The sequence below is a fragment of the Ranitomeya variabilis genome, chromosome 4 (assembly GCF_051348905.1).
Source record: "Ranitomeya variabilis isolate aRanVar5 chromosome 4, aRanVar5.hap1, whole genome shotgun sequence".
NCBI lineage: Eukaryota > Metazoa > Chordata > Amphibia > Anura > Dendrobatidae > Ranitomeya > Ranitomeya variabilis.
The window spans coordinates 678,315,595-678,335,619 of NC_135235.1; the positions used below are offsets into that span (position 1 = coordinate 678,315,595).

A 20,025-nucleotide genomic window follows, 5' to 3' on the forward strand; every position below is an offset into this window, starting at 1 on the left:
AGTAGAAACCCCCCACAAGTGACCCCATTTTGGAAACTAGACCCCCCAAGGAACTTATCTAGATGTGTGGTGAGCACGTTCAACCCCCAAGTGCTTCACAGAAGTTTACAACGCAGAGCCGTGAAAATAAAAAATCATTTTTCTTTCCTCAAAAAAGATGTTTTAGCAAGCAATTTTTTATTTTCACAAGGGTAACAGGAGAATTTGGACCCCAATATTTGTTGCCCAGTTTGTTGTTAGTACGCTGATACCCCATATGTGGGGGTAAACCACTGTTTGGGCACACGTCAGGGCTCGGAAGGGAAGTAGTGACATTTGAAATGCAGACTTTGATGGAATGGTCTGCGGGCGTCACATTGCATTTGCAGAGCCCCTGATGTGCCTAAACAGTAGAAACACCCCACAAGTGACCCCATTTTGGAAACTAGACCCCCCAAGGAACTAATCTAGATGTGTGGTGAGCACTTTCAACCCCCAAGTGCTTCACAGAAGTTTATAACGCAGAGCCGTGAAAATAAAAAATAATTATTCTTTCCTCAAAAATTATGTTTTAGCAAGTAATTTTTTATTTTTGCAAGGGTAACAGGAGAAATTGGACCCCAACAGTTGTTGCCCAGTTTGTCCTGAGTACGCTGGTACCCCAAATGTGGGGGTAAACCACTGTTTGGGCGCACGTCGGGGCTTGGAAGGGCGGGAGCACCATTTGACTTTTTGAACGCAAGATTGGCTGGAATCAATGGTGGCGCCATGTTGCGTTTGGAGACCCCTGATGTGCCTAAACAGTGGAAACCCCTCAATTCTAACTTCAACACTAACCCCAACTCACCCCTAATCCTAATCCCAACTGTAGCCATAACCCTAATCACAACCCTAACCCCAACACACCCCTAACCACAACCCTAACCGCAACACACCCGTAACCCTAATTCCAACCCTAATCCTAACCCTAATCCCAACCGTAACCCTAATCCCAACCCTAACCACAACTGTAACCCCAACACACCCCTAACCCTATCCGTAACCCTAACCACAAGCCTAATCTTAACCCTATTTCAAACCCTAGCCCTAATTCCAACCCTAACTCTAATTCCAACCCTAACCCTAAGGCTATGTGCCCACGTTGCGGATTCGTGTGAGATTTTTCCGCACGATTTTTGAAAAATCTGCAGGTAAAAGGCACTGCGTTTTACCTGCGGATTTACAGCAGATTTCCAGTGTTTTTTTGTGCGGATTTCACCTGCGGATTCCTATTGAGGAACAGGTGTAAAACGCTGCGGAATCCGCACAAAGAATTGACATGCTGCGGAAAATACAACGCAGCGTTTCTGCACGGAATTTTCCGCACCATGGGCACAGCGGATTTGGTTTTCCTTAGGTGTACATGGTACTGTAAACCTGATGGAAAACTGCTTCGAATTCGCAGCGGCCAATCCGCTGCGGATCCGCGGCCAATCCGCTGCCAATCCGCTGCGGATCCGCGGCCAATCCGCTGCGGATCCGCTGCCGATCCGCTGCGGATCCGCGGCCGATCCGCTGCGGATCCGCGGCCGATCCGCTGCGGATCCGTGGCCGATCCGCTGCGGATCCGCTGCCGATCCACTGCGGATCCGCTGCGGATCCGCGGCCGATCCGCTCTGTGTGCACATGCCATAACCCTAACCCTAACCCTACCCGTAACCCTAACCCTACCCCTAACCCTACCCCTAGTTCTAACCCTAGTTCTAACCCTAGTGGAAAAAGAAAAAAAAATATTTTCTTTATTTTATTATTGTCCCTACCTATGGGGGTGATAAAGGGGGGGGGGTTTATTTATTATTTTTTTATTTTGATCGCTGTGATAGAACCTACCACAGCGATCAAAATGTACTTGTAAGGAATCTGCCGGCCCGCAGATTCGGCGGGCGCACTGAGCATGCGCCCGCCATTTTGGAAGATGGCGGCGCCCAGCGAGGAGACGGACCGACACCGGGAGCCTCGGTAAGTATAAGGGGGGGGAGATCGGGGCACGGGGGGGGCGTCGGAGCACCGGGGGGTGACATAGGAGCAGGGGGGAGCGGGCAGGAGGACGGGGGAGCGGAGCACAGGACGGAGGGGACCGGACCCCATAACGGAGCACTGGGGGGGCGATCGGTGGGGTGGGGGGGGTCACTTCAGGTTTTCCAGCCATGGCCGATGGTATTGCAGCATCGGCCATGGCTGGATTGTAATATTTCACCAGTTTTTTAGGTGAAATATTACAAATCGCTCTGATTGGCAGTTTCACTTTCAACAGCCAATCAGAGCGATCGTAGCCACGGGGGGGTAAAGCCACCCCCCTGGGCTGAAGTACCACTCCCCCTCTCCCTGCAGATCGGGTAAAATAGGAGTTAACCCTTTCACCCGATCTGCAGGGACGCGATCATTCCATGACGCCACATAGGCGTCATGGGTCGGATTGGCACGGGTTTTCATGACGCCTACGTGGCGTCATGGGTCGGGAAGGGGTTAATGCAACGTTGCGGCGACCAAAAACACTTAATTCTGGTATTTTGACTATTTTTATTGCTACTCCGCTTAGCGATCAGGTTAATCCTTTTTTTATTGATAGATCGGGCGATTCTGAACGCGGCGATACCAAATATGTGTAGGTTTGATATTCTTTTCATTGTTTAATTTTGAAAGGGGGGTGATATGAACTTTTATTTTTTTTTATTTTTTTCATATTTTTAAAAACATTTTTTTTTACTTTTGGCATGCTTCAAGAGTCTCCATAGGAGGCTAGAAGCTGCCACAAATAGATTGCCTCTATGTAACAATTGCTGCATTGCTATGAGCGCCGAGCACAGGGTGGCGCTCATAGCAATCCGGCATCAACAACCATAGATGTCTCAAGGAGACCTCTGGTTGTTATGCTGACAAACCAATGACCCACGATCACGTGACGGGAGTCAGCGGTGTGCGTATTTCCGGCCCTATGGCCGGAAGCGCACGTTAAATGCCTCTGTCTGCTTTACAGCTGCATTTAACTAGTTAGTAGGTGTAGGTGGATCGCAATTCCACCCGCGCCTGTTGCGGGCACATGTCAGTTGTTCAAAACAGCTGACATGTCCCAGCTTTGATGCGGGCTCACCACCGCAGCCCACCTCAAAGCGGGGGATACTGCCATTGGGCATACTATTCCGTTCAATGGCAGTAAGGGGTTAAAATTTGTAATGTTCACCCCTCCGCTTTACACCATCAGGGAAGTTTTTATTAGTAGAAAAACATTTTTTCCTTTTTTCTGCTGTCTAAACCTTGGATGTGTATTATGGTTATGTGTGTTTTATAGTCCGAAAATACAGAATATTAGAATTAAAAACTGTATGCAGTTACTTAAATGTTTTTTCCAAAAAGCAATATAAAGCAATATTCAATGTGTAGTCAATATTTCACATTGTTATACAATGGGTGGAATAACTATTGAACACGTCAACAATTTTCTAAGTAAATATATTTCTAAAAGTGCTGTTGACATGAAATTCTCACCAGATTGCCACTCAAGAAACATTTCATGATGGGTAAAACCAGTGAGCTTTCTCAAGACCTGTGCAACCTTATTGTTGCCAAACATACTGATGACATTGGTTACAGAAAAATTTCTAAACTACTGAAGGTTCCAGTGAGTACTTTTTTGGCAATAATCAAGTAATTGAAACAACATAATTTCATTATAAATCAGCCACAACCAGGTTTCAGACAAAGAAGTGAAAATAATTATCCAAAAAATTGTCCAAGAGCCAATTATTACCTGAGGAGAGCTATAGAAAAACCTGGAATCAGCAGGTACATTTGTTTCAAAGAAAATTATGTAATGCACTCAACCTCCACTGCCTATATGCACTCTCATGACGCAAGACTTCATTCCTGAACAATAAGTAAGTTCAGGACAAGATTGTGAAATACTAGGCTAATACAGTCTGGTCATATGAGACCAAAATTTAATTCTTTGGATGCCATAATACACACTACGTTTGGAGACCTAAAGGCAATGTATATCAGCCCAAAACACCATACCAACAGTGAAGTTTGGAGGTGGGAACATCATGGTGTTGGGCTGTTTTTTTTACAGCATATGGCACTGGCAAGCTTCATATAATTGAAGGATGGATGAATGGGCAAATGTACCGGGACATTCTTGATAGAAATCTGCTGCCATCTACCCGGATTATGAAGATGAAATGAGGGTTTACTTTTCAGCTAGACAATGATTTAGGTCTGATGTCATCAGCTGGAGACAGGAGAAATGTACACTGAAGTGGAGAGGTGCAGGCTGAACAAATAGTCACAATATTTATGGAAAAACAGCCGCACTTAGAAAATTTGAAGATTATGCAAAAAGTATTATTTCTTTATTTGTGCGTACAGACATCACCAGGTGCTCAATAACGTATAAAGGATTTTGCGGACAATAAGGTTAACGTTTCGACCAGGGATGGTCTTTGTCAAAACCTCACTTTCAGTAAAGGTAAAGGATGTATAAGGAAGAAAGACTCAGTCCGATATGGGCGGTGCCTGTAGGAACATTAGAAAGCTATGTCCGTCCCATTGGTGATTGCATCAAATAGTACTTAGAAATAAGGTTCAATATTGCCCATAATGATCAAAGGTCCATTTCTATAGATACTATCACCAATTGATGTTGCATATCAACTGTTGGTATTTATATTTGGTGCCTGTTCGGGGACATAATATACTTATGCACAGTCTCCCAATCGTTTCCGGGTACTTGTTATATGCGTGCGCTCTCCGCCAGGTCACGCGCTCCAATCAGCACATTCTCCATGATGTGCAGTGACCTCTGAAATCTTACATACATTATGCTTCCGGATATCCATTGTGACGCTTACCTGCATGCGCCATCGCAACACACAGATAACAGGGGCCAACTGCGCATGTCATATCACCGGCACTCGCGGCTGCGCAGATGCAAGTCACCACATTAATGCGAAAAGTATCTTGGTGACCATTAATAGCAATCCGTATTGCTTAATATACAAAATGTAACAGTCCAGCGTTATTAGATATACAGTATGTCTTACATGATATTCAAAGACATTATAATTTTTATTCAACTCTTCAAATCAACATACAGATATCTTCATTATCGACCATCAGTGATTTATCTATGATATATTATATGCTCTGCTGCCTCAGAGTCATCATGCCTAACAACAATAGATATATATCAAATCCCTATTGGGATATTGAAAATTTACATGCTATGAGTATTGGGGCGTGTGTTGGGGGAGGGATTTGACGGCTACATAAAGGAGGCCCGTCCAATGTGTAAGCTCGTATAAAGGGGGTGTGTTAGATGAGTATGATAAGTGTTTGAATGCTTTGCAGCTGATCTGGGCCCCCAAGTGTGTGGGGGATGTCCCAACGTAAAGGCACTTGCGTCGCCCTTCCCGCATCCAGATGGGACCTCCCGACACATGGCACTGGAACCCAGACAGACCATGGTCCTAAAGGAGATGGCACGTGCACTGCGCAATCCTTTGTTCATGCATCTAAAGATCAGATGCCGGGCCGGCGGCGCATGCGCACCAGGGATTTGAGCAATGCTCAGTTCATAACAACTTTAAATCAAAATAATCCAAACAGCAAACTTACCTTCTCCTATGGCCACCAACTCACCTTTCTCGATCTTGATATTCAGGTCTCTCCCCAAGGCCAAATTGAGACTGGTGTTTTTTGAAAACCAACTGCTATGAACACTTTGCTATATGCAAGCTCTTCACATCTCCAATCCACAATTAATGGAACACCAATTGGGCAACATCTACGAATCTGACACATTTGCTCTACTGACGAATCATTTGATTGCCATGAAAAAGATCTATACCTCCACTTCAGGGAACGCGGCTATAGCCACAGGCAAATCTGCCGCGGTTACAAACGGGTTCATACTATGCCACGCAATGACCTTCTGTATCGCACCCAGCGTAAGGATGCTAATGCCCCTGATTCACAAGTTAGGCTGATTACTCCGTACAACAATCACTGGCATGCTTTGACAGACATCATCCACAAACACTGGGATGTCCTCCTGACTGACTCAGGATTGAAAAACATTCTCCCGGCAAGACCTCAAATCACCAAAAAATATGACAACCTCCGCAATCTTCTTGTTAGAAGCCATTACTCTCCTGAACCTGAACGGCTTCCATTAAAAAGGGAACCCTTGCATGGGGTCTTTCCCTGTACATTCTGTAAAGCCTGCAAAAACCTGATTAAGAGCAAAGACTTTTCAAATTCCAAAGGGAGTCACACTTACAAAATATGACATCAGCTAACTTGTTCATCTAAAGGTGTAATCTATCACTAATCAGTTCCCTTGCGAGAAAATTTATATTGGGATGACCACCTATGAACTGAAGGTCAGTGCAAGAGAACATGTGCGTGACACTGAAAAAGCTAAAACCGCAAAATACATGGATTCCTTGAAAACCCTTCCAAGACATTTCCGACAACATCAAAGTTGTCATCCAAGTAAGCTGTACATTAAAGCAATAGACCAGGTCTTTAGGCCCACGAGTGGGGATGTCTCTATAGCCTTGGCTCGTGTTGAGAACCGTTTGATTTATCTACTTAATTCAGTTGCCCAGGTTGGTCTCAATGAGAATTTTTTTTTTTTCTATGGGGTACCTTACACCTTTTTTTAGGGGTGGGATTTGTTTCAGGGTCCTATCTTGTTAGTCTTTATGAATTTTAACTCAGTTTTTCCAAATATTAATTGTTTTAACTTTGTTTTATTCTAGGATCCCCTTTTCTGCATGTTATTTACTAACCTTTTCTTTCTATTTATTGAAGCTCGTCCGGTGTTGCTTGATGTATCTTATCCTCTTTATCCATATGTGAACTATTGTATGAGGACTCTTCATCCAGAGATACCTGTGATGTCAATATGTCCTCCTCCTCGTTTTCTACAACCAAGGGCAACTGTACATTTCATTTGGACATCTGCCTAATCCATACCTCAAGGGCAATATGATTATCACTGTCCTTTTCCGCTGTCTTCTGGGCCCTTTTTTGGACAGTGATTTTTCTGAAAGTGTTTTTATTTTATTTCTTTATTTTCTTATTTTTTAATTTTTATTTATTTTTTTATCTTTCATTTTCTATTATTTATTATTTTTTATTTATTTTTATTTATTTGTTTATTCTCTCTGTCACTTTATATGGTATGTTTTGACCAATTGTATGATCTCTATTCGCTTTATTTTCCCTTCCCTATTCTCTTCCCTTTGGTAATTGTTTTCCTAGGTTTTTCATTATTTTAATTTTATTCTTTATCATTCTGTGCCTTTTACATTCACCTCATTATTTTTTAGTTTTGATTATGATCTTCTTTTTATTAAGGATGACTGTCTTTAATACTTCACCTTTTTATCCATTACACATTCATTTCTTCCTCCACTTTCCTCTAACACTTTCATTTCTTCTAAGATCTGTGTTGTCCACGCCTTCTTACCTCACTTCTTGACACCATTCACATTCTCAGCTCACGTGACTTTCTAGCTCACCTCTTAGCTTGATTTCACTAGGTTCCCTTCACAGCATTGCTCAAATCCCCTGTGCGCATGCGCCGCTGGCCCGGCATCTGATCTTCAGACGCACGGACACAGGATCGTGCAGCGCACATGCCTTCTCCTTTACGACCGTGGTCTGTTTGCATTCCAGCGCCATGTGTTGGATGGTCTTATCCAGATGTGGGATGGGCGGCGCATGCGCCGTTACTTTGGGACATCCAACACACACTTACTCATGCGCAGATCAGCCGCAAAGCATCCGGACACTTATCATACTCATCGAACACACCTCCTTATATGAGCTTACAGATTGGATGGGCCTCCTTTATATAGCCAACAAATCCCTCCCTTGACACAGGCTTCCTGAAGAAGTTCAAACAAAAGGCGCGTTGGGGTGGCAGGGACACTTCGGTTACAGCATTGTCTGCTCTGTGCTTACATTATGGTAATCTTTGTCTGCTCTGTGCTTACATTATGGCTAGGCTTCTGATCTGCCACCGATGATCTCTTTAAATAAATGCACTCTTTAAATAAATGCACTGCCTCTTTGATGTGTTTGTCTGCACATTACACTTTGTATTTGCTACTAATGCATATGTGGCATCTGCATTGCTACTGAAACATTGATTACCTTATTCACCTTAGTTAATTAGTTACCATTATTTGCTCTGTGATTACATTGCGGATAGGCATTTCTCCTGCCATCGCTAATATTTATTATTCCACTGCCAATTGGTATCCTTCTGTGCACATAGCACTTTCCATTTTTGCAGCTAAATTTAAAGTTGACTTTTGTATCCCCAGTTATTAATAATTAATACTCACTGTCAAATCCAATTAGAGTAATATATTAAAATGTAACTTTTAATGTATGTTAAAAACAAAAAGGCACAAACAACAAAGTACTGTATAGATAGTTTCTCACGGGGCCAGGTAAGTGTATAATTAGTCACAGCATCAAATTTATTGCTAATGACCTGTCACACAAATCAGATTATTGCCGGTACAAAATTGTCTATTAATGAACTTCTTGGTAACACCACTAAATAGGTATAATGATATATACCAAGACTATATTGTCAATCCACCCACACTGCTGAAATAAACACCTCCACAGGTATTAAAGAGAACCTGTCAGCAGGATTGTGCACAGTAACTACAGACAGTGTCAGGTCGGCGCTGTTATACTGATAACAGTGATACCTGGTGATGAAATCCTTCTTGAGTGTTGTTGTTTAATCTGCATTTTCAGTTTTGAATTAATGATATGCTCGTGCTCCAGGGCGGCCTGTGGGGTGCTCCATGTGGTGCTCTGATTAGCTATGCATCTGTATGGCATCTGATCGCTCACTGACCTGCCCCCTGACAGACTGTATAATTAAAGGGAATCTGTCACCCCTTTTTTTGATATGAGGTAAAAATATCGTTCAATGTAGCGCCAGCTCTGCATTATAGCAATACCTTTCATAATCCCTGACACCTTTGATGACTAAATACTATTTTAATCTCTCAGGCGTTGTATGTAAATCTCCTCGGTCCGATCCGATGGGCAGAGCTTATTCGCCTTCTCTCCCCACCTCCTGTCTTGCTCTACGCATTTTTCTTCATTCCTGCGTTCACGTACATTTCCCGCCCGTGCGCATTGAAATGGCCTCTCGCGCGTGCGCAGTATGTTTTGCCCAACAGTGGGCAAAGCATAAAAATCATTATTGCGCATGCGCCGGCATTTTACATTACGTTCTGTGCCCCGGAAGTCTTGACATGCAAAGTGTGTCTTCCTGTACGCCGGAAACACTTGCAAATCCTTGCACATAACGCCGCACATACTGCGCAGGCGCGAGAGGCCATAACAATGTGCACGCGCGGAAACTGTATGGGATCTGTGCTATTCACAGATCTCATTACGTCCAGCAAGCCGAGGACCGGGGGGAGACACGGCGAATAGGCGCCGCCCATCGGACCGGACCGAGGAAATTTACATACAACACCGGAGAGATGAAAAAGGAATTTAGTCATCAGAGGTGGGGAATCGGGGTATGAAAGGTACTGCTATAATGCAGAGCTGACGCTAAATTGAACGATATTTTTACCTCATATAAAAAAAGGGGTGACAGATTCCTTTAACAAACCTCAGCTACAATGTAAAAGGTTGCTAACCCGAAATTCAATATTCTTTCTGATACAGCTAAGTAATCAGATACAGGCAGTATTTGGTGTAAAAAATGGAAGTATAACCACTCATCTTGGTGTTTATACCTACAATTAACTGGAAGTGACCAGTGTAGTGCAAAAAATGGAAGAGCACAACAGGGTCTTCTCCACGTTAGAGGGATGATATATATATAAGTAGGACCGCTCACCTTGTGTGGTTGTGTGAGACACAATCTGAGACAAGATGCAGCAGCTTCCATAGACAGTAGAATTACATAGCAGGATAGCAAATGTTTCTGCGCTCTCCGGATTAAGTCACACCTATAGATATGGCCCAGATTTAGGGGTGGGCCCAAGGGGCCCGGGCCCTGGGCCACCCACCAGGCAGGGGCCTCCCACCAACATAGGGATAAATATCTCAAAACATGTAAAATACACGTCTCTGTGCTGTGAACCACTTCTAATGTTAAGGAACATTTAACAAACGAGAAATTATTGAAAGTGTAAGGACCTGGCTACGGTCCTACATCTCAGTGGCTGGCGCAGAGCAGCAGAGTCATGGCACCTGACCTGCGTCGGCATCCACTGACCTGGCTAGCCTAGCCAGACTTCCTTAGTACCCTCCCTGTACTTAATGCTTAGCTAATGGCATGCGGCAGCCTTCTCCGATCCCAACAGAAGCTTCTAAGCGCTACCTATTCAGCAACACACAAAACTGATCTAAACACTGCTGTGGCGTCACTGACCAGCTTAAAAAACTATGTCCCATCAAAGCGTGACTCCTTCAAAATTTATGAGAACGAGGTGAAGAGCTGTCAGGTTCATATGAGTATGTTCAGACAATAACTCGACACAGGCGCCGAAACGTGTGTTTCAATCCATTGGATTATGGCCATACGGAAGAAGTACAACTCAGCCCTTCTGGAAAATACAGAACAGAAACTTTCTTGCCTATCATTCGTTTATCGCTTCTCTTGACCAACGTCTTCAAGCATATAAAGATATATCAAGCAAATTTAGGTTTTTTAGCCATCTGACAGAACTGTCTTCAGAAGAGCTTAAGGCCACAGCAGATCAACTCGTCAGGTCTTACTCAGATGACTTGGACATTACATTTATCGATGAACTGTGTCAGTTTGTAACATTTGCCAATTTATTCACAGACGAGGAGCCAAAAGATATCAGCACTGAACTTTTCATGTGCAAGCTTATCAAGGAAAAGGGTTTGCAGGACACTTTCCCAAATATTGAGATAGCTCTAAGGATATATCTAATTTTGATGGTAACAAACTGCAGTGGTGAGTGTTCCTTCTCAAAACTCAAATTAGTTGAAAACCGATTAAGGACATCCATGAAGCAGGAACGACTTGTAAATTGGCTATCATGAGTGACATCATTAGTGATTTTGCAGCACGAAAATCAAGGAAAGTGCCTGGATTGTAAAAAATGAATGAGTTTACCTGAATTACTGTGCGTAAATGATTTTTGTAAATAAACTTGCGTTCGTTTCATTTTCTGTTTTTGAATTACATATTGCAACACCTTGAAAAATGGGCCTCCCTCCAAAATGGGCCTCGGGCCACCCACCTCTTAAATCCGGCCCTGACTGTAGGTTCATTATCAACACATTTCAGAGTCCACTGACTTCTTCTTCAGGACATCCATATATAAACAAATACAGGCATACATGGTTTAAATACAAAATAATTAAAAAAAAATGGCAGAGGTCACATGTCAAAAATTGTCTATGAAGATGTATACATGAATATATTTCTATAAATTAACAGGAAGAAATACACATGTTTAAAAGTGCTGGAGATGACATAAAAAATGGTTATACTCACCCCCTCTGACGTCCCGATCTCCTCGGCGCTGCACGCGGCGATCAGGTTCCAAAGATGCTGTGCAACAAGGACCTTCGTGACGTCACAGTCATAACGGTGAGGTAAGAGGAAGGCACATACACAGGGGTGAAAGCAGATTCAGCAAATGAGGCCCACTAATACTAGATAGCAGAAAATAGAAAAGGGAATCTATGCGGTCAGTAAAAAACCCTTACAAAATATCCACTCTGAGATTTCAAGAACCCCCACACCATCTAACGGTGTGGGGGGAGAAACTCAGTCCCCTAGAGCAACCAGCAAGCGAAGAAATCACATTTTAGCGAGCTGGACTAAAAACATAATGAACACTGATAATCAAAAAATGATCAAACAAAAACTTAGCTTGTCTTGGAGAGACTGGGAGCAAGGTAGACACACGGACTCTGAAGAGCACTGAATACATTGATAGCAGGCAAGGAACTGAGTATCCAGGTGAGCTAAATAGAAAACCAACCAAGGATAACGAACCAGCTGATGAAGCCAACCTGCAGAAGGACAACACTACACAGTACCGCTTGTGACCACTAGAGGGAGCCCAGAAATAGAGTTCACAACAGCCTTGCATGGCTCATGTCCTCAACCTGGTGGTCCAGCATTTTCTCAGCCACTATCCTGGTCTGGGTGCCCTGCTCTAGAAAGCACATAAGCTGTGTGCTCATTTCTGCTGTTACCACCCCTCTGCTCATCATCTTGCAGCAATAAAGAGGTCTTTGTCCATGCCAGTCAACAGGTTGATATGCGATGTGCCGACACGACGGAATTCCACTCTGCACATGTTGCAGCGACTGTGGCAGCAGTAACGAGCCCTGATGCAGTATGTCATGTCATATAGCCTGGGCCAAAGCAGGTGGCACATATCATGTTTACAGAGTGGGCACGGATTAAGGACCTCTGCACCCTTCTGTACAGTTTTGAAATGGCTACTGAGATGGTTAGCGCTGATGATGCCATCATCAGCATCACTATTCCGGTCATTTATATGCTGGAGCAGACTTTGAATAGCCTGCGGGAGGAGATGGTGGTCACAGAAGAAGAGGAGGAAGCAGAGGAGGCTGCAGAAGTGATTACATTGTCTCGAAGTTCAAGGCTATCATCACACAGGTGGATGCCAAGGGAAGGTGGATTACTGCGATTGAGGGGGGCTGATGATAAGACAAACTTATCAAAGGTGCAAGATCCAAGGAACAAATGGAGGAAGACGTGATGGGCGAGCAACTGTCGGATGAAGAGGATAATCCTTCACTCTCTGTTGTTCGGGGTTGGGGGGAAGGGACGGAGGAAATGAGCCTCTTTTTTACTCAGCCACCAACACAGCATGGGCTTGGATCTCATGGTAGAGGCCGACATATGAGTGCTTTCTTGCTGCACTATCTGCAACATGATCCCCGTATAGTAATGGTTAGGAATAATGCTTACAACTGAGTTGCCACTTTATTAGGCCCACGTTATAAAACCAAATTTTGCCAGATGATTCCCACCCTAGAAAGGGACCCGTGAATGCTGCAGTATCGAAATACGCTTTTATACAACCTTAAGAGAGCTTTTCCCCAAGGCGGCAGTGAAACAGTTTGCATCGCAGCTGTAGACTTACAACCTCCAGCGCATCAATTCGTCAATGCAAAAACATTAGCAGCAGCAGTAGTGTAAATGGAAGAAGCAATTTATGAGTCCTTTGACACTTTTTTAGTCCAACTCATGCACCAGCACAACAGAATCCAAGCCTTACACGTGGTGAACGGATGGAGAGGATGGTGCAGGAGTATCTAGAACAAAATATCAATGCCATCAGGAAGGGTTTGGACCCCGTCACATTTTGGTCTTTCAAAATGGATGAATGGCCTGAGTTCGCTTCAAATGCCTTGGAGCTTATATCATGCCTGGCAGCCAGCGTTCTCTCAGAACGTGTCTTTAGCATTGCAGGTGGTGTCCTGACGGATAAGCGCGTACGGCTGTCCCCTGAAAGTGTTGACCGCCTAACTTTCAATCAGATGAACAAGTCATGGATCTCAAAGGACTTTTGCACCCTATTCTTGTGAAAGTTATTCCACTTTGGTGATGTCAGGCCCTCATTTTTTAAAATGTGAACACTCTAAGTTAGGTGTCCATCTGATGGATTGGGTGTAGTGAAAGACCTGTCGGTCCCTATTCTACTATTTCTACTGTGGTGAAATTGATGCCACTTCTGTGGTGTCTGCCAATAATTTTTGGAAACGTGAACAGTCCTGGTTGGGTGTCCATCTGCTGTATTGGGTGTAGAGAAAGACCTGTTGGTCCCTAGTAGACTAATTCTACTGTGGTGAAATTGATGCCACTTATGTGGGGTAAGGCCCTGCCAATAATTTTGGGAAATGTGAATACTCCTGGTTAGGTCTTCTTCATGCATGCTGCCTGTAGCAGTAAGCCTCCGAGACTGTCAGGCCTCCACTTGGTTTGGTAGGCCACCTAGTTATGCCCCTTCCAGGCTGTCAGAGGGATACGGAACAGTGATTCCACCACCTTGCCCATCACAGTCTCCATCTGCTTGATTGGCTGTAGTGGAAGAAGTGTCGGTCCCCGCTATACTAATTCTACTTTATTGCAATTGATGCCACTTTGTTAGTTTCTGCCACTAATTTTTGTAAAAGTGTAGACTCCTGGTTGTGTCTCTTTCATGCGTGTTGCCTGTAGCAGTAGCCTCCAAGACCACCAGGCCTCCACTTCCTTGTACCCAACTACCCGTGTTACTATCCTTACATTTTTCTGACAATGGTAGTCTAGAAAACTGATATTTGTGCCATCTGAGTGTGACTCCGCATGAAAGCAGGTAGAGGTGTTGCATGTGGAGTCAGGGCTCCCAGTAAAGGGGCCCTACACCGATCCCTCACCCACCTCGTCTTACTGTGACGTTCATTGGAATGCTTTAAATGCTGTCCCAAACCCCGATACCTCATGCTTGGCTGATTACTGCAGTGCCATGCTAAAATCTTTACTGTGGGTGAATTGAGGCCACTTTTCTGGTGTCTGTCCCTCATTTCATGTGTTTTGGCAACATTTGGGGCCATTCTAATGTGTTGTGCATACGTTTGTTTTTGCCTCCCATTGACGTGAATGGCGTTCGGCTATGTTCGGCAAATATTCGACAAATTAATAGGCTAATATTGCAAATTCGGCATACGTAATCCAAATCTAAGATTGAAATATTCTCTTATCTCTACTCCAGACAATCGGCGGCTATTTTGTCTGCTAGGAACCTGCATCCCCTTGGCAGGTCTCATGGAAATGCTTGCCCCGCTTCCTGCACATGCTTAAAGCAGCAGGGCACCTGTTCTCTATTAGGGCTGTCTGTACTGTGATGCTCTGTGCATAAAAGGTATCCTCCCCTTAAGGGAGATGCCTTGGCAACGTGTTCATTCTGTACGATCGTTGCCTTCTGCTCAGGCCACACTCTGCTGTGCTCTACTATTTAAAGACTGTTGCTCTCCATTATACTAATTCCTCTGTCTCCACAGAATCCTCTGCTGGCAGTTCCGTATCCTGGATTCCTCTGGGCACTATCCAGATACCACTATCGGCTGGATAAGTCTTTCCAGGATTACACAGAACTTCTGGGATTCTCTCCACCGACAGAGCCAGTATTTCACACTCTCGTCTGTACGGGTCGAACCTTGGGTCCGGGATTCGCGGCACTTAGCCCTCCTGGTGTTGTGACGTGGAATCTCTGTATAGGTGTATATCTTGCCCAGTGCTCCACTACGTGGTACAGTGTTGTGATCCAGAGGGTCCTCACCTCAGGCACCTTTTCCCTTTTGTTAAACTTCTTTTAATAAATATCTTTGGTTTTATGAGGCTCATTCTCCTGTCTCTTGAGTATCGGCTATACAGTGGTATACGGCACAATCATTGGTCTAGTGAGTCCACTATACATCATCACGCCCTGTGGACGTTACAATGAGTGTCTGAGCAAAGGGTCTGAATACTTAAGACCATGTGATATTTCAGTTTTTCTTTTTTAATAAATTAGCAAAAATTTCTGTTTTTTTCAGTCAAGATGGGGTGCAGAGTGTACATTAATGAGAAAAAAATTAACTTTTTTGAATTTTCCAAATGGCTGCAATGAAACAAAGAGTGACAAATTTAAAGTGGTCTGAATACTTTCTGTACTCACTGTATGTAGCCTTTTTCTATGAATATAGTAATGTCCAGAAAATTAATATATTTGTCACTGATAGTTGATGTAAACTGTAGATTAACATTATTTTTATTAATATCATTTAAAAACATATTCAATGATCAAGGACCCCCTGACCAAATAAAAATGACATCATCTATGAATCGTTTCCATAGGACAAGACCTGCACCGGGCTCCTGGTAGGGCCAGAGGGTAATATCCTCCCACCTACAAACATATAGATTAGCGAAACCTAGTGAGAATCTGTCCCCATCGCAGTACCCCATTTCTGTAGATAAAACTGATCATATTTGAAATAATTGTGTGTTAAAATGAACTATATCGCCTGAGTAATAACATTTATTTGTATAAAGTATCAGGTCATCTTCTCCTTTTTTTTTTTTTTTAAACATAAATAACTGCCTTACATCCTTTCCCACAACAATGACAATGTAAAGGGATGTTATGTCCAATGTGCCTAAAATGTAATGTGGTTCCCATCTGATGGTTTTTAAAATTTGTAATATATTCTTTGTGTCTTTAATATATGTTGGAAGCTTTGGGACAAATTTCTGTAAAATATATTCCAGATATTCTGACAAATTCACTGTCAGACAATTTATACCATATATAATTTGCCTACCCAGTGAATTTGATTCGTTTTTATTAATTTTTGGGATTTGATAGAACATCGCTACAGGTGGATATTGAATATTTATATTCCTGTAAGGATAAAATGTTCATTTCTTTTCCTGTATCAAGCAGCTGATTCATTACCAGGGGTGGATACAGGTCAAGTTGCCTACTTCATCTCCAATTCCGTATGGAGCACCTTACACAGAGGGAGACACGTTTCGGGAGTTAAGAGAGAGGGAGATAAGATAGGCTTTTTTCACTATCAATTAATTTTAGCGCATACACCTTTTAAACAACACTTCCAATCCTGCTTCTTAAATGTACTGTCTCATGAAAGTTGCTGCATCTTTTTTCAGGCTTATAAGCATTGCGTCTCACACAACCTCATAAGCCGAGTCTACCTTTAATTATCAACCTTTTAACGTGGATAAGATCCTATTGTGCTTTTGCATTTCTTTACAATTTGTCAATAACATATATAGTTTCTCCCACTATGAGTTATTTTTGATGGTCAACAAAACATGATTTTCCAGAAATTCATTTTTCATACTCTATGTATGATAATGGCTTGTGGGAATTTTGATGTTTAAAGGGGTTGTCCATTACTTGGACAACCCCTTCTCATTCCTCATGTTTGGTCCTGTTAAAATGAAAACACTTAATCTAACCTGCAATGCCAACGCTATTTCAGAGGTGTCGATACTTGTGCTCCTGGGGCTTATGTGAGGTTGTTACGTGATGTGAACCATGCTCCCAATCAGCGCTGGCGTCACTGTCCCCACCTTCGGACAAATCGAACATCACGAAAATGTCAAAGTGCAGCCGCAGCCCTGGATTCCTGTTGATGTACAATACGTCCGAAGATGGGGACAGTGAAGCCAGCGCTGATTGGGCACAGGGTTCATGTGATGTAACAACCTCATGTGAGCCCTGGGAACGCAAGTGCTAACACCGCTAGAATGGCGCCGGCACGGAAGGTGAGTTTGAGTGCTTTTATTTTAATGAGACCAAATATGAGAAATGACAAGGGGTTGTCCTAGTAGTGTACAACCTCTTTAAGGAGGAAAAAATGGTTAAAACATTTCAATATTCTTAACATGAAAAAGGCTTCTCCCCTGTGTGACTTCTCTGTTTATTAAAAATTGATTTCCATGTAAAAAATTTCCCACATTAAGAGCAAGAAAAAGGCTTCTAACCCTTGTGACTTTTTTGGTGACTAAGAAGAGAGGAGTTCTTCACAAAACACTTTCCACATTCTAAACAGAAAAAAATACTTCTCCCCAATGTGAATTCTCTGGTGCTTAACAAAATATGATTTATCATTAAAAAATTTGACACATTATGAACATGAAAAAGGCTTCTCCCCTATGTGAAAACTTTGGTGTGTAACAAGATTCCATTTCTGTTTAAAAAATTTCCCACATTCTGAACAGGAAAAAGGCTTCTCCCCTGTGTGAGTTCTCTGGTGCTTAACCAAAGCTGATCCCTGGTTAAAACATTTCCCACATTCTAAACAGGAAAATGGCTTTTCCCCTGTGTGGGTTCTCTGGTGCTTAACCAAAGATGATTTCTGGTTAAAACATTTCCCACATTCTGAACATGAATATGGCTTCTCCCCTGTGTGAGTTCTTTGGTGTATAACAAGATTCCATTTCAAGCTAAAACATTTTCCACATTCTGAACAGGAAAAAGGCTTCTTCCCTGTATGAATTATTTGGTGCTTAACAAAATGTGATTTCTGTATAAAATATTTCCCACATTCTGAACAAGAAAAAGGCTTTTCCCCTGTGTGGATTCTCTGGTGGTTAACCAAATCTGATTTCTGGTTAAAACATTTCTCACATTCTGAACAGGAAAAGGGCTTCTCCCCTGTGTGAGTTCTCTGGTGCTTAACAAAACTTGATTTCTTTGTAAAATATTTCCCACATTCTGAACATAAAAATGGCTTCTCCTCTGTGTGAATTCTCTTGTGACTAGCAAGATCTGATTTCTGGTTAAAACATTTCCCACATTCCGGACAGGAAAAAGGTTTCTCCCCTGTGTGGGTTCTCTGGTGGTTAACCAAATCTGATTTCTGGTTAAAACATTTCTCACATTCTGAACAGGAAAAGGGCTTCTCCCCTGTGTGAGTTCTCTGGTGCTTAACAAAACTTGATTTCTGTATAAAATATTTCCCACATTCTGAACATAAAAATGGCTTCTCACCTGTGTGAGTTCTTTGGTGTATATCAAAATTCCATTTCCGATTAAAACATTTTCCACATTCTGAACAGGAAAAAGGCTTCTTCCCTGTATGAATTCTTTGGTGTTTAACCAAATCTGATTTCTGTGTAAAATATTTCCCACATTCTGAACAGGAAAAAGGCTTCTCCCCTGTGTGGGTTCTCTGGTGGTTAACCAAATCTGATTTCTGGTTAAAACATTTCTCACATTCTGAACAGGAAAAGGGCTTCTCCCCCGTGTGAGTTCTCTGGTGCTTAACAAAACTTGATTTCTGTATAAAATATTTCCCACATTCTGAACATAAAAATGGCTTCTCACCTGTGTGAGTTCTTTGGTGTATATCAAAATTCCATTTCCGATTAAAACATTTTCCACATTCTGAACAGGAAAAAGACTTCTTCCCTGTATGAATTCTTTGGTGTTTAACCAAATTTGATTTCTGTGTAAAATATTTCCCACATTCTGAACAGGAAAAAGGCTTCTCCCCTGTGTGGGTTCTCTGGTGGTTAACCAAATCTGTTAATTCCGCTGTGGGAATTTTTTGATGTTTAAGAAAAGATTTTTTGAGGGGAAAACTATTTCCATATTCTGAACGTGAAAATGGCTTCTTTGCTTTAGGAGCAATTAGTTTTTTAATGCTTATTTTGTGACATTGATTATCCTTAGTATTTAGTAATGAATCAGAAGACAGGACCTGTCTCAAAGGAGACGACAACAGATCTTTGCTGTGAAGGGATAATGGTATATCTTGAGTAATGGCATTCACTTCAATTGTATCCTGTGGGACCTCAAGATCATCTAATTTAAAAATTGAAGATGTCAGCTGTCCCTTTGATCTCCTGGTACAGTCATCTGCCAAGAATAAAACCAATTATTATTTTTGAAGAAAATATCCTTTTATATTTTCTAACATTTTTACTAAAACTATCGGTAAAAATAGAAAGTTATGTTACATAGTTACATAGTTATTAAGGTTGAAGGAAGACTGTAAGTCCATCTAGTTCAACCCATAGCCTAACCTAACATGCCCTAACATGTTGATCCAGAGGAAGGCAAAAAAAACCCATGTGGCAAAGAGTAACTCCACCATGGGAAAAAAAATTCCTTCCCGACTCCACATACGGCAATCAGACTAGTTCCCTGGATCAACGCCTTATCAAGGAATCTAGTGTATATACCCTGTAACATTATACTTTTCCAGAAAGGTATCCAGTCCCCTCTTAAATTTAATTAATGAATCACTCATTACAACATCATACGGCAGAGAGTTCCATAGTCTCACTGCTCTTACAGTAAAGAATCCGCGTCTGTTATTATGCTTAAACCTTCTTTCCTCCAGACGTAGAGGATGCCCCCTTGTCCCTGTCTCAGGTCTATGATTAAAAAGATCATCAGAAAGGTCTTTGTACTGTCCCCTCATATATTTATACATTAA

The 20,025-nt window shown here is 42.5% G+C and overlaps 1 protein-coding gene across 1 annotated transcript in view; it reads right to left on the reverse strand.

Moving 5' to 3' along the window:
* LOC143766335 (uncharacterized) overlaps window positions 1-20,025 on the reverse strand; it is a 569,027-nt gene that overhangs the window by 529,505 nt on the left and 19,497 nt on the right. The window contains exon 7 of the mRNA XM_077253931.1: window positions 17,381-19,442. Coding sequence (XP_077110046.1) covers window positions 17,707-19,442 — 1,736 coding nt within the window. The 3' untranslated portion in view covers window positions 17,381-17,706. Of the gene's footprint in view, window positions 19,443-20,025 lie in introns of the transcript that reaches the window.